We start from the raw sequence: 13,954 nt of genomic DNA on the forward strand, positions 1-13,954 counted from the left end.
AAGAGTTCAAAGTTATCAGTGACTTGTATGCAACATTACAAATCTGTCCCCTTTGACACAGAAAATGAAATGTTTCTACAAACAACCCTGAAGGTAACAGTGCTGGAACATTAAATGGCTTTCTAACAAATTTAGACTTGACTGTTATTTTGTGTTTCTCTTATTTTAATGGATTAGCCCACAAGAACACTGCATTTCTCTGGCTGCTTAGGGAACACAAGCCAACCTATCTGCCTCCTAGGCAGCTATCCAGAGAGGGAGTTTCTTATCCAGTTGTGTTCTACCCATGACAGTTGTTTGACAAGACAGGGGAAGGGTGTCCAAAGAAGATTGTGGGTAAGTGCTAGGCCAAACTTCTCAACTTCTCATTAGTCTCCTTTTATAGCCTTAAGTGCTTTACCACCAGCAGTTGCATGCTTTGATAAAACTGAAGCACAGAAATGGAACTAAATGCAATATCTGGCACATATTTAAAGTTCATTCTATGGACATTGAATGTAAATAGTTGTATTTGGTAGGGTAGTAATGGCTAGCAGGTATTTAAAAAATTATGTTTTAGCTAATAAATGACATACATTATGTCATTTTCAGGTAAAGAAAACAGCATGTGAAAGTTGATATTATCACTGATCTATAAACTAAGCTGGAAAAACGTGCTTTCATTTTCTAAAACCTAAATTTTTCTTTTTATAGAAACAGCAATAATAAAGTAATTTTTCACTTTTTGTGCTAAGAAGAGAGCTATTGTGCATGTAATGTAGACTACTGCTTTTGTAATGAATGTAGGCATTAATAATGTCAGCCTGGGCTAAAAACAAAAGTACAGTGTATACTGGGCAACTTAAAGGAAAATCTAGATGGGTGGCATGGTTCAAGCCTACAATCCTACCTACATGGAAGGGGGAGATCTAGAGAATCATGGTTTGAGGCCAGCCCAAGCAAAAAGTTCCCAAGACTCTATCTCAACCAATGGCTGGATGTCATGGTACACATGTGTCATCCTAGCTACACTGGAAAGCACAAATAGGAAGATCACAGACTAAGCCCACCTGGGCATAAATCAAGACCCTATCACAAAAGTAACCAACACAAAAAGGGTTGGCAGAGTGGCTCAAGTGGTAGAACATCTGCCTACTAGCATGAGGCCCTGAGTTCAACCTCCAGTATCACCATAAAAAAAGAAAGCTAATCAGTCTTCCTACTCTTGTCTCTCCTTGCTCCAATTTTATGATTTTTAAAAGTATTTACAGTTGTATATATATATATATATATATATATATATATATATACACATATATATATATATATATATATATAACCTGCCCTAAGTTCTTTTGGAATAAAATGAAGCTATGCATAATCAAACTTTAGTGAACCAATAGTTGAGTTTTCTTGATTACATGCTGGGTGACTCTTCCCTGTTAAGAGTAGCACAGTCTCATACATTGTTTAGGAGCACCAACTTGTTAACTTTAAAATGCAGAAATAATAAATAATAAGGCTCAACTCAACTACTGGGAGAGATGGAAAACTTTGAAATACTGGAAGTGATAAAGTATTTGTAAATGCCATGTACTGAACACTGTCCTAGCTGCTTTAAATACATCAATTCATGTCATCCTTTAAGCAATTTTCTGACATGTGTCTATTATCACCACTATCTCTAATTTACAAATGAGAAGATTGAGGATGAGAGAGTTGATGGGAAAGTGGTAGACAGGTTATGAAGCCAAGCTTCTGGTGATGGGCTCTCTTAACACATTGCAAACTGTTTGGAACCACTGGCAAGCAGGTTAAGCATTGACTTCCATGCATAAACTAGAGTAACAAAGACTATGAAGAGAGAGTCTATATTTTCAGCAACCTTTTAAAAACCCTATGAACACAAAAATAATTAATATGAAGACAGAGTCAGAGATAAAATGGTGAAGAGAATAATAAACCACAATTCACAAAAATCAAGCCATCTATGGGCCCAGAGAGGCCACTCCCTGACAATACATGACACTCCATTTGCCACAAGTGGGACTTATCACCTTTCTCAAGGGACTGTAGACATAATCCATAGGTAAACACAGACAGACTGAGCAATGACTGTCTTCTAGAATCTGTAGTTTGTTCTTCCAAAAGTAGAAATGGAAGAAGAGTCATTGTAAGTCAGCCACGTTGTCAGCCAAGGTGCAGCTGCAAAGCTTGTGTTTTTACTATGGACAAAGAAAGTCCTTTTAAGATGAAAACTTTGCTAAATATCTTTAATGAGTTTAATTTATAATATGAGGTCACAGAGGTTGAAGGTACTCACTTATGCTCAAAAAAAGACTTTATTGAGAAATACCTTCACAGAGGTTGAAGGTACTCACTTATGCTCAAAAAAAGACTTTATTGAGAAATGAGAGAACAGGAGAGTAAAGAAGCAAGAAAAGGATGAAGTGAAAGTGGCTGGAAAAAGTATTACCAAGTAATAAACCAAAACTAGTCTTCTATTTCTCCTGAGTGTCATTGCTTCTGCAAAAGGCCTATAAAGCAGTGCCTTTAATGTCAGCCCTCTGCTCCTTTTCAACTACTTCAGTTCCTAGAGTTTTCCAAATGCACAAAGGATCCCACAGTGTACAGGGAACACATATGTGAATTATTCAATGGACTCATAGTTGTGCTTTTCACTCCTATCCACACTTCAGGATGCAAATTATTAGGTGTCAAATTCCTAAAAAATAATTATTCTTTCTTCAGTAAGGGTTTAAATGTTTCTAATCCTTTGTGACCTGATGAGGGTATAAGGAACTACATCAAAAACATCTGTCCTTAGACCTGCCTATGCCCAAACATCAAAGTGATTTGCTTAATGGGGTGATTTAATAAAGGGGTAGTTCCTTTTATTTCATCACTAGGTTTATAGCTTTAGGGGGTAATCTGATATTTCGATCCAGAAACTCTCCTTTCACCTAATTTTACCTTGAGTGTCATTTGATAAGCCATCCTTAGTCCTTATGTGTCTTTTTTGTTCTTTCTCTTTGGGCTGTACTGTGTTACACAGCAGTTTTATAATTTGGATCTATAGCTCCTCAAAACTTCAGGGAACTAACGCCATAAACATTTCAATAAGAAAAAGTAACAACACTGTGGAATCCACCAAGGACTTTCATTTGTGAGATGCTGAACTAAGCAATTTGAAGTTAAGGAGAAATATAACAAACAAGAGGAAAAATGATAGCCAAAATAAATAAGGAGTTATGATAAATTGGGAAAGAAGTAAGTTATCACTTTCCCTGATAGGACATAAATATTGGTAGACACAGGCTAAACAAATACTGGAGGCAAGATTACAGAGTAAATAGTGTTTAAAATGTATTTTCTGGCATATTTATTTATTTATTTATTATTAATTTATTCATATGTGCATACATTAGGCCATGGGCCATTTCTCCCCCCTGCCCCATGACCCCTGCCTCTCCCCTCGCCCCTGGCCCCCCTCACTTCCAAGCAAAACCTCTTCTGCCCTTTTCTCCAATTTTGTTGAAGAGTAGAAATAAGCAATAATAAGAAAGACATAGTGTTTTTGCCAGTTGAGGTAAGGATAGCTATACAGAGAGAATCCTAGCATTGCTTCCATGCAATTTGGGTGTGTTACAACCCAAATTGATTCATCTCTACCTGACCTCTTCACTACTTCCTGGTCGCCTTCCCATATTGACCTCTGTTGCTTTAAGTTTTCTGTATTAGCTCCTCCACAGTGGGGACATCAAACACTTTCATGTTTTGGGTTTTCCCATTCCTGCCATATGTGTTGTCCCCTTAGCATGTGACCCAAGTCAAACAACATTGCTGTATTTGCCCTAGACCTAAAGTCCGCATATGAGGGAAAGCATAACGATTTTTGATCTTCTGAACCTGGCTAACTGCTCAGAATGATGTTCTCCAGTTCCATCCATTTACTTAAGAATGATAAGATTTCATTCTTCTTCAAGGCTGAGTAAGACTCCATTGTGTATAAATACCACATTTTCTTTTTTTTTTCTTTTTCTTTTATTATTCATATGTGTATACAAGGCTTGGTTCATTTTTCCCCCCTGCCCCCACCCCCTCCCTTACCACCCACTCCACCCCTTCCCTCTCCCTCCCACCCCCTCAATACCCAGCAGAAACTATTTTGCCCTTCTTTCTAATTTTGTTGTGGAGAGAGTATAAGCAATAATAGGAAGGAACAAGGGTTTTTGCTGGTTGAGATAAGGATAGCTATACAGGGCATTGACTCACATTGATTTCCTGTGCGTGGGTGTTACCTTCTAGGTTAATTCTTTTTGATCTAACCTTTTCTCTAGTACCTGTTCCCCTTTTCCTATTGGCCTCAGTTGCATTTTCTTGATCCATTCATCAGTAGTGGGGCATCTTGGCTGTTTCCATAACTTGGCTGTTGTGAATAGCACTTCAATAAACATGGGTGTGCAGGTGCCTCTGGAGTAACTTGTGTCACATTCCTTTGGGTATGTCCCCAGGATTGGGATTGCTGGGTCATATGGCAGATCTATACTTAGATTTTTAAGAAGCCTCCGTATTTTTTTCCAGAGTGGTTGTACTAACTTGCATTCCCACCAGCAGTGTATGAGGGTTCCTTTTCCCCACATCCTCACCCACAGTTGGTTTTGGTGGTGTTTTTGATGATAGCTATTCTAACAGGGGTGAGGTGGAATCTTAGTGTAGTTTTGATTTGCATTTCCCTTATGGCTAGAGATGGTGAGCATTTTTTCATGTGGTTTTTGGCCATTTGAATTTCTTCTTTTGAGAAAGTTCTGTTTAGTTCAGTTGCCCATTTCTTTATTGGGTCATTAATTTGGGGAGACTTTAGTTTTTTGAGTTCCCTATATATTCTGGTTATCAGTCCTTTGTCTCATGTATAGCTGGCAAATATTTTCTCCCACTCTGTGGGTGTTCTCTTCAGTTTAGAGACCATTTCTTTTGTTGTGCAGAAGATTTTGAATTTTATGAAGTCCCATTTGTCCATCATTTCTCTTAGCTGCTGAGCTGCTGGAGTTCTAAGTCCTTGTACATCAATTACTTCCATAGTATCCCCTGCTCTTTGTTGTACTAACTTCAGAGTTTTGGGTCTGATATTAAGGTCCTTGATCTATTTTGAGTTGTTACTAGCATAGGATGATAAACATGGATCTAGTTTCAGTTTTTTGCAGACAGATAACCACTTTCCCCAGTAACATTTGTTGAAGAGGTTGTCTTTTGTCCATCATATGTTTTTGGTGCCTTTGTCAAAAATAAGGTGTGCATAGCTGTGTAGATCCATATCCGGGTCCACTGGTCTTCATGTCTATTTCTGTGCCAGTACCATGCTGATTTTATTGCTGTTGCTTGGTAATGTAGTTTGAAGTTGGGCATTGTGATACCTCCAGCACTGCTCTTTTTGCTGAGTATTGCCTTGGCTATTCATGGTCTATTGTGTTTCCAAATGAACTTTAGAGTAGATTTTTCAACCTCTGTGATGAATGTCATTGGGATTTTGATGGGAATTGCATTAAACATGTAGATTGCTTTTGGTAGTATAGACATTTTACTATGTTGATTCTACCAATCCATGAGCACAGGAGATCTTTCCACCTTCTGAGTCTTCCTCAATCTCTTTCTTCATGGGTTTGTAGTTGTCCTTGTAGAGGTCATTCACATCCTTTGTTATGTTTACTCCTAGGTATTTGGGTTTTGGGGGGCTATTGTAAATGGAATTGTTTTCATAAATTTCTTCTCAGTTTGTTCATTGTTGGTGTATAGAAAAGCTAATGATTTTTGTAAGCTGATTTTGTATCCTCCCACCTTACTGTAGCTGTTTATGGTGTCTATGGTTTGGGTAGAGTTTTTTGGGTCTTTAAGTTATAAGATCATGTCATCTGCAAATAGGAATATTTTGACAGTTTCTTTACCTATTTGTATTCTTTTTATTTCTTCTTCTTGCCTAATTGCTCTGGCTAGGAATTACAGTACTATGTTGAATAGGACTGGGGATAGTGGGCACCCTTGTCTCATTCTTGATTTTAGGAGAAATGGTTTCAGTTTTTCTCCATTAAGTATGATGTTGGCTGTAGGTTTGTTGTATATAGCCTTTTCAATATTGAGGTACATTCCTTCTATTCCTAGTTTTCTTAGAGCTTTTATTATGAAGTGGTCTTGGATCTTATCAAAGACTTTTTCTGCATCTATTGAGATGATCATGTGGTTTTTATCTTTGCTTCTATTGCTGTGCTATATTACATTTATAGATTTGCATATGTTGAACCACCCCTGCATCCCTGGGATGAAGCCAACTTGGTTGGGGTAAATAATCTTTCTGATGTGTTGTTGGATTCGGTTTGCCATTATTTTATTGAGGATTTTTGCATTGATGTTCATTAAGGAGATTGGCATATAGGTCTCTTGTTGGTGTCTTTGTCTGGTTTTGGGATGAGTGTAAAACTGGCTTCATAAAATGAGTTAGGCAGTGTTCATTCCCTTTCTATTTCATGGAACAGTTTAAAAAGGGTTGGTGTTAGTTCTTCTTAAAAGGTCTGATAAAATTCAGCACAGAATCCATCAGGTCCTGCACTTTTCTTTTTTGGGAGACTCTTTATTGCTGCTTCAATTTCATTTTGTGTTATAGATCTATTCAGGTGATTCATATACTCTTGGTTCAATTTTGGATGGTCATAAGTATCTAGAAATCTGTCCATTTCTTCAAGATTTTCAAATTTATTAGAATACAGGTTCTCAAAGTAGTCTTTGATGACTTCTGGATTTCTGTGGTATTTGTTGTAATCTCTCCTTTTGCACTTCTGATTTTACTGATTTGGGGGTTTTTTCTCTCCTCATTTTTCAGATTTGCTAGGAGTCTGTCAATCTTATTTATTTTTTCAAAGAACCAGATTTTTGTTTCATTGATTCATTGCATGGTTTTTGTTTTTTGTTTGTTTTTATTAATTTCAGCCTTTATTTTTATTATTTCTCTCCTGCTTGTTTTGGGATTTACTTGTTCTTCTTTTTCTAGGAGTTTGAGATGTAGCATTAAATCACTGATTTGAAATCTTTCTGTCCTTTTAATACATGCACTCATGGCTATAAAGTTTCCTTTTTGGACTGCCTTTGCTGTGTCCCATAGATTCTGGTAGGTCATGTTTTCATTATCATTAACTCCCAGGAACCTTTTAATTTCCACTTTTATTTCATCAATGACCCACTGATCATTGAGCAATGTGTTGTTCAGCTTCCAATTATTTGCATCTTTTCTACTGTTGTTTTTGTTATTGAATTCTAGTTTTAATGCATTGTGATCTGATAGAATGCATGGTATTATTTCTGTTTTCTTATATTTGCTGAGGCTTACTTTGTGCCCTAAGTTATGATCAATTTTGGAGAAGGTTCTATGGGCTGCTGAGAATAATTTATATTGTGCAGAAGTTGGATAAAATATTCTGTAGACATTGGCTAGGTCCATTTGATCTATGGTATGATTTAGATCAAGGATTTCTTTACTGATTTTTTGTTTGGATGACCTATCTATTGGTGATAGGAGGGTATTAAAGTCTCCTACTACCACTGTGTTGGAGTCTATATATGTTTTTACTTCTTTCACAGTATGTTTGATGAAATTGTGTGCACTGACGTTGGGTGGAGATAGGTTGATAATTGTTATTTCCTTTTAGTGTATTTCACCGTTTATTAGTATGGAGTGTTCTTCTTTATCTTGTTTGATCAATGTAACTTTGAAGTCTACTTTGTTCGAGATAAGTATTTCTACTCCTGCCTGTTTTTGTGGGCCATTGGCTTGGCAAATCTTCTTCCAGCCTTTCACCCTCAGCCAGTGCTTGTTTCTGTGGATGAGATGGGTCTCCTGTAAGCAACAGATTGTTGCATCTTCATTTTTAACCCAGTTTGCCAAATGGTGTCTATTGATGGGGGAATTAAGTCCATTAACATTCAATGTTAGAATTGATAGGTATACAGTGATTCCTGTCATTTAGTTGTTTTTGTTATTTAAGGGTTTGATTGTGTGAAGATGAATCAATGTTACTCTCTACATTCTTGTCTTTTTTTCTCGTGTGGTTTGGTACTGCCTGTCCTTTCATGGTTTTGTTTGCTTTCTTTTTCTGTTTGCAGAATTCCTTGAAGAATCTTTTGTAGTGATGGCTTGGTGGTCATATATTGTTTTAGTTTCTGCTTATCATGGAAGACTTTTATTGCTCCATCTATTTTGAATGCTAGTTTTGCTGGGTAGAGTATCCTAGGGTTGATGTTATTTTCATTCAGTTCTCAGAAAGCCTCACTCCATGCCCTCTTGTTTTTAAGGTTTCCATTGAGAAATCTGCTGTGATATTGATGGATTTACCTTTGTACGTGATTTGTTTTTTCTCTTTCACAGCATTCAATATTCTTTCTCTGTTCTGTGTGCTTGTTGTTTTAATGATAATATGTTGTGGGGTAGTTCTATTTTAGTCAAGTCTGTTTGGTGTCCTGGAGGTTTCCTGTACCTGAATTTGCATTGTTTCCTCTAGATTTGGGACATTTTCTGTTATTATTTTGTTGAATATATTACGAATTCCTTTTGCTTGCACCTTTTCTCCTTCTTCAATACCCATGATTGTCAGGTTTGGTCTTTTGACCCATATTCCTTTCATGGGTCTTGAGTTGTTTGAGTTCTTCAATTTTTCCTTAAATTTCCATTCATCTTCAAGTTCTGAGATTCTGTCTTCTGCTTGTTCTAGTCTTCTGGAGTTGCCTTCCATTTTGTTTTCTACTTCTGTTTCATTCTTTTTTTCTGAGGTTTTCCATATCATGGGTCACTTCCTTTTTAATATTGTCAATGTTTGCCTTTAATTCATTTATCTCTCCATTTATAGTGTTCTCTGTTTCACTTTGGTGTTTATTTAGGGTTCCTATGAGTTCCTTTATTTATTTTTGTGTCTTCTCATATTCTTTATTTTTGTTGTCTTGGAATTTCTTGAGTGCCTCTTGTATGTCTAGTAACACCTCCACAAAATTCTCAGTGATTACTTGCTGGATTTCTTCTTTCAGTTTATTCTTGTGGGCTTCATTGTGTTCCTAGGCTTAGTTTATCTTTGTTTTGTTTGAGTCTGGAACTGGGTATCAGTTTACTTCATTTCCCTCTGAATCCTGTATTAATTCATTTTTGGGGAGAATGGTTTCCATCCCTTTTTTGTCTTCTCATCACTTCACTTGGTACTGTGTAACTGTGCTCTTGATAGGCTATTGGAGGTTTCAGTCACCTGTTTTCTTTCCCTTGGTTTAATTTTGTTTTGTGAGTGTGTGGGTTTTAGGTTAGTGTATGTGTGCTGTTTTTGTCCCTGGTCTATGTGTAATTTAGTATTAGCTAACTCACAATAGTAAAACTAACAATACAAAGAAAGAAGGAAAAAAAATAAAACCAAAGAAATCAACAGGAAGAAGTGGTGGACAAACAAACAGGGAACAAAACACTTTAAAAAATTTCAGGTTCAGGAACAATAGATTTTCAGTCTTAGTAGTTCTGGTGTTACTCCTTCAGCATCTTGTCCTGGTGTTGGTATTTAAGCAAAAGCTCTGTCTTAGTCTCACCAGGTGGTTGGAGAGACTTGCCAGTTTTTTTTCCTGTCTTTCAGCTGCAGCTGCTTTTTAGCTCCTCCCTCAGTGAGGTGTGGCTTGTCCTCAGGTTCCACAGATCAGCTCTGTGGCCCATCTGCTGTTCTGCTTTGTAGTTGGGTTTTTGCTGTGTTTGTTTATTGGGGGATTGTTTCTTTGCCTCGCCTCTTTCTCTGGGGCAAGGTCAGAGGTCTGTCAGCTGACTCCCTGCTGTCAGCATATTATGATGGTTTGTTGATTGTTTTTCAATTTTTCAGCATTGTTTGGATGTTGCTCAATGGCTAGGAGATGAACTTTGTGGACCGCTACCTGCCCTACTTCAGGCAGCAGCCTATTGCCCGCCCACTGTTAGCCTTCTGCCTTTCCAGTCTTTGTTTACTGAAAGTTCTGGTGGAGATCAGCTCCTTGCTTCTCCCCCCTTCTCCAGTGCACTTACAGCACCCTGCCTCCTCTGCTGCATGTTCCTTTTCAGTTCCTTGTTTATTATTCAGGTTTTTTTTTTGGGGGGGTGAGTCTGTCCATGGGACTATGCTGGTTTATCCCAGTGGTGTCTGTGGGAATACCATGTGATGCTTATTTGCTCACCTGTTGGTCTGCTGGATGTCTCCCAAACAGGTTTGGAGCTGGCATATGGAGATGCTGGAGCCCTCCTGTTTTTTCAGTGTAACGTGGCATGGAGAAGCTTTGTATGGGCTGGGGGTTCAGGGTGTTGAAGTTTAGATTCTTCTTGGTTCTTTTTTTCTGCCAAATGTGGCTCCAGCATCTCAGCAAGATTTTTTATTTACAGAGTTCACACTGTCTGCTTCTGCACTCTAGTAGCCATCTTGGATCCCTCTCTGGCATTTAAAAGCATCTGTTAACCTACAGAGTTTACTCTTGGGGTTGGTCAGGGAAGAAATTGTACAAAAGTGAGACTTCCTTTTTCCTGAGTTACACCTTGTTGTTCTGAGTTTGACAAGCAGGCCTGGTGTCTTTAGTGGACAGGCAGGGCAAACAGACATGCAGTCATCTTACAGAGCCACCTCTCCCCACACAGGGCACTAAAGTCTAGATTTGGAGGCCCAGTTTCAGAACACTGACTCCTCAAACTTGGGCTCAGCTGCATCTTCCAGATCAGCTTTACTAGCCATTGATATATTTACCCACAAGCCATTTGTATCTTTGTTTTTAGAACTTTTCTACTTTGTGCCACTTAGAACTCAGAGAAAAGAAGGAGGATTCATTGTCTCCTATCTTTCCGTGGCCATCTCAGGCACTTCTTTCACTTCACTAAATTTTTTCTGATATAAAATCAGGAAACTGATCACAACTAAACCCTTATTCTGCTATTTCATTTACAAGGTACTATCTTTTTTTAAACAGATTCAACTTATTATAACCAAAAGTAGCCAAAGATTTATTTCACATTACAAGTAGGAATAAATACAAAATAAGATCTCCTTTGAGATCATAGATCATGTATCTTCATTTCCATCAAAGAACTTTACAATTATCTTCATTATGCTTCACATTCAGAATGATGACAGAAAAGGCAGAGAAAATGTTCATAAATTTTCATAAATTTTCGAGTACTATGGATATGCTTTTTTTGTGAAGTGCCCAAGTCTTTTGCAACATTTTCTATTACGTTTTCTTTTTTATCCTTTCCTTGTTTATTAGAATTTTTTCAATCTTCTTTTTCTGGTGTGCTATGAATCCTCTTTCAGTTCATGTTTTGCAAATATCTTCTGTCTTTTTCTAGCTTGTCTTCTTACTTTCTTAATATTATGTTTTTATCACCAGAAGTTTTGATAAGTAAAATTTACCAATATTTTCTTTTATGAATAGTATCTTCTGTACCCTGCTTGAGAAGGCTTTCTCCCTCTCAAGGTTAGTAAAGATATTTTCCTGAGTTACCTCTGTAAATGTTACTGCTTTAACTGTCACATTTAGATGTCAACTCCACTTCAAAGTGATTTCTGCATATGGTAGGATTTTCTTTTGTCTGTTTTGAAAAATATCAGTTCTAGACAATTACCCAGACAAAAGCTACAAAATTAGGAAATCACATTAAAATGAGAAAAGAAATGTAATATAAAGTAGTCCGAGAATATTACTTAGGTCTGGATTCCTTGGGTTTGGAGACAATATGCCTTATAAACTATGTTGGGAGCTATTATTACAGTATCAACAGCTTTATTCTTCAAGGATAAGAAAGAGAAATGGAGCGGCATTTTTAAAACAATAAGCAATACAAAACCTGCAGTTGTTCCTTGTGGGAAGGAGATAAGGCAATTTCTTATTAAGAATGATTTCAGAACCATAGGCAATGAGTTCAGAAATGCAAGTCAGAACCCACTTTTAGCAAAATCCCCAGGAGTAACTTATGCCTATTAATGTTGAAAAGCACTGGACCAGACAATGGAAGATGGTTATCAATTGTTATCTACTGATTATCACCACTACATATGAAAATATCTACAGATCTGATAACCCACATCTTTAAAATAGAGTTAAGAGTAGGAGTGAGGGTAGAAATAAGGGTCAAACTGAAGAAAGAAGGATCATTCCATGGGCGGCTCAATGTATTGGTTACCTAGGACATTGAGCTACACATTCAGGGTCTGAGTACTGCCTGCTGACAGCCTGGTTATAAGTCCAATCAATTTTTTAAAAATCACAGTTAGATTTTACTTTTACTTTTAGTTTCTGATTCTGTCTTAGGGTCAAAGAGGACTGCAAATAGTCAAAGGAAGTAGAAAATACAGGAAAGTGAAAAAACAGGTCTCTAAAAGAAATGAAACTTGCCATATTGCCTTGATTCTTCATTTAAATCGTTGATTTAGCACCAAATCATTCTCCTCATTCTCTGACTTAGTACCCTAAATTCACTACCTGTACCTTCTATGAATAATTGGACTACAGACCTTCTAAGAGGTTTTGGGGATCAGCTGGTTTTCGCTGGCGGAGACACTGCGCGCCCCGCGCCGCAGCCAGGGGGCAGAGTCTGTCTCCGGCGGGCTAGCGCCTCTGCCCGCTACCTGGCACTCCAGCCCCAGCACCTCCGGCCGGTCCCGGCTTTGGCTTTCCTGGTCCTTTGCACCGGCCAGGTCTCGGCGGAGCCGGGGATCCCACCGCCAGAAACGCAGGCCGGAGCAGAGGCACCCCAGGCTAGGGAGGAAGGGTGGGCGGCAGAAGGCGGTCGGCTCACCAGTGTGTGGGAGGGGGATCTGGAAGGAGGGGGTGTCCAGGGACGCAGCAGCCCCGCCCCTTCTCCTCCCCTTCAGAACCCGAGGAGCCGGGAGCATGGACCAAACCCCAGCGGTGGCACCATGACGCCCGAGCGTTTCGTGCTGGCTCTCATTCTAGGGGCGCTCCCCGAAGTGGTCAGCGTCGATCCGGTCCTCACTTATCCACCTCATCAGCGCCACCGCCACCTCCACTCGTCCCCTTCAAGTGCTCAGTACCTTTATTCCCTTCCCACCCGGCAGCGGCCACAGAGGACGCCTCCGCCGCCTCCGCTCCCGCGCCCCCCGCGGGCGATCCCTGCGCTCCAGGCTGGTCACACTCCCCGGCCGCACCCAGGAGGCTGCCCCACAGGAGGCCTGTTTGTCAACGTGACAGACTTTGGCGCCCCGTGTCTGCGCTGGGCAGAGGTGCCACCCTTCCTGCAGCGCTCACCCCCGGCCAGCTGGGCTCAGCTGCGAGCGCAGCGCCACAACTTTTGCAGGAGCCCCGACGGCGCGGGCAGACCCTGGTGCTTCTATGTAAATGCCCACGGCAAGGTGGACTGGGGTTACTGCGACTGCACACACGATGAGTGGCATCGGGGCAGTGGTGGCAACTTGGGACTTGCACGGGGCCAACCTGGTTTGGGGAGAGCAGAGATGTTTCTGGGAGACAGAGGGATGGTATGGAGTTTATGGGATTGCATTTCGGGGCACGGTGTGATGGTTGGCTGCCGCTGATACTAGTGAGGTATATTGGTATAGTAAGTTTAAATTAGCCGTGCGTGCTTTGTGTGAAGGTTGTCAGATGGGCAGTTTCTGTGCAAGGTTTGAGTTCTGGGTTCCTAGACACTGTCTTTGGTTACTGTGTGTATGTGTGTCCAGCCTTGGCTGGATGTGTGCATGTTGGTTGTCTGCTGTATTCCGGATCAGCTTGCCTGGAGGGCGTTATTAACATAAAAGAGGAAAAGCTAAGGAAGAGATGAAGTTGCTAATTACTTATTTTGGAAAGGAAAGTAGTAAATGTAATATGACCTTCAGCAAACTTCCCTCCCCTCTGTGGACTCCGATTTGGAAAACCGGTGAAATTTTTGCCTTGCTCCCACCACTGTATTTGAAAAAGTGTGATAAAATTCCCAGGC

General features: G+C 39.5%; 1 protein-coding gene across 1 annotated transcript; it reads left to right on the forward strand.

Moving 5' to 3' along the window:
- Window positions 1-12,917: 12,917 nt before the first annotated feature.
- LOC141410795 (neurotrypsin-like) lies at window positions 12,918-13,553 on the forward strand. The gene has a single exon (XM_074041115.1). It carries the CDS (start codon window positions 12,918-12,920, stop codon window positions 13,551-13,553), a length of 636 nt encoding a protein of 211 aa, XP_073897216.1.
- Window positions 13,554-13,954: the final 401 nt, after the last annotated feature.

This window comes from Castor canadensis, chromosome 9 (genome assembly GCF_047511655.1).
Source record: "Castor canadensis chromosome 9, mCasCan1.hap1v2, whole genome shotgun sequence".
NCBI lineage: Eukaryota > Metazoa > Chordata > Mammalia > Rodentia > Castoridae > Castor > Castor canadensis.

Coding starts and splice junctions, on each gene's coding strand:
- LOC141410795 (XM_074041115.1), top strand. CDS start 12,918: ATGACGCCCGAGCGTTTCGTGCTGGCTCTCATTCTAGGGGCGCTCCCC.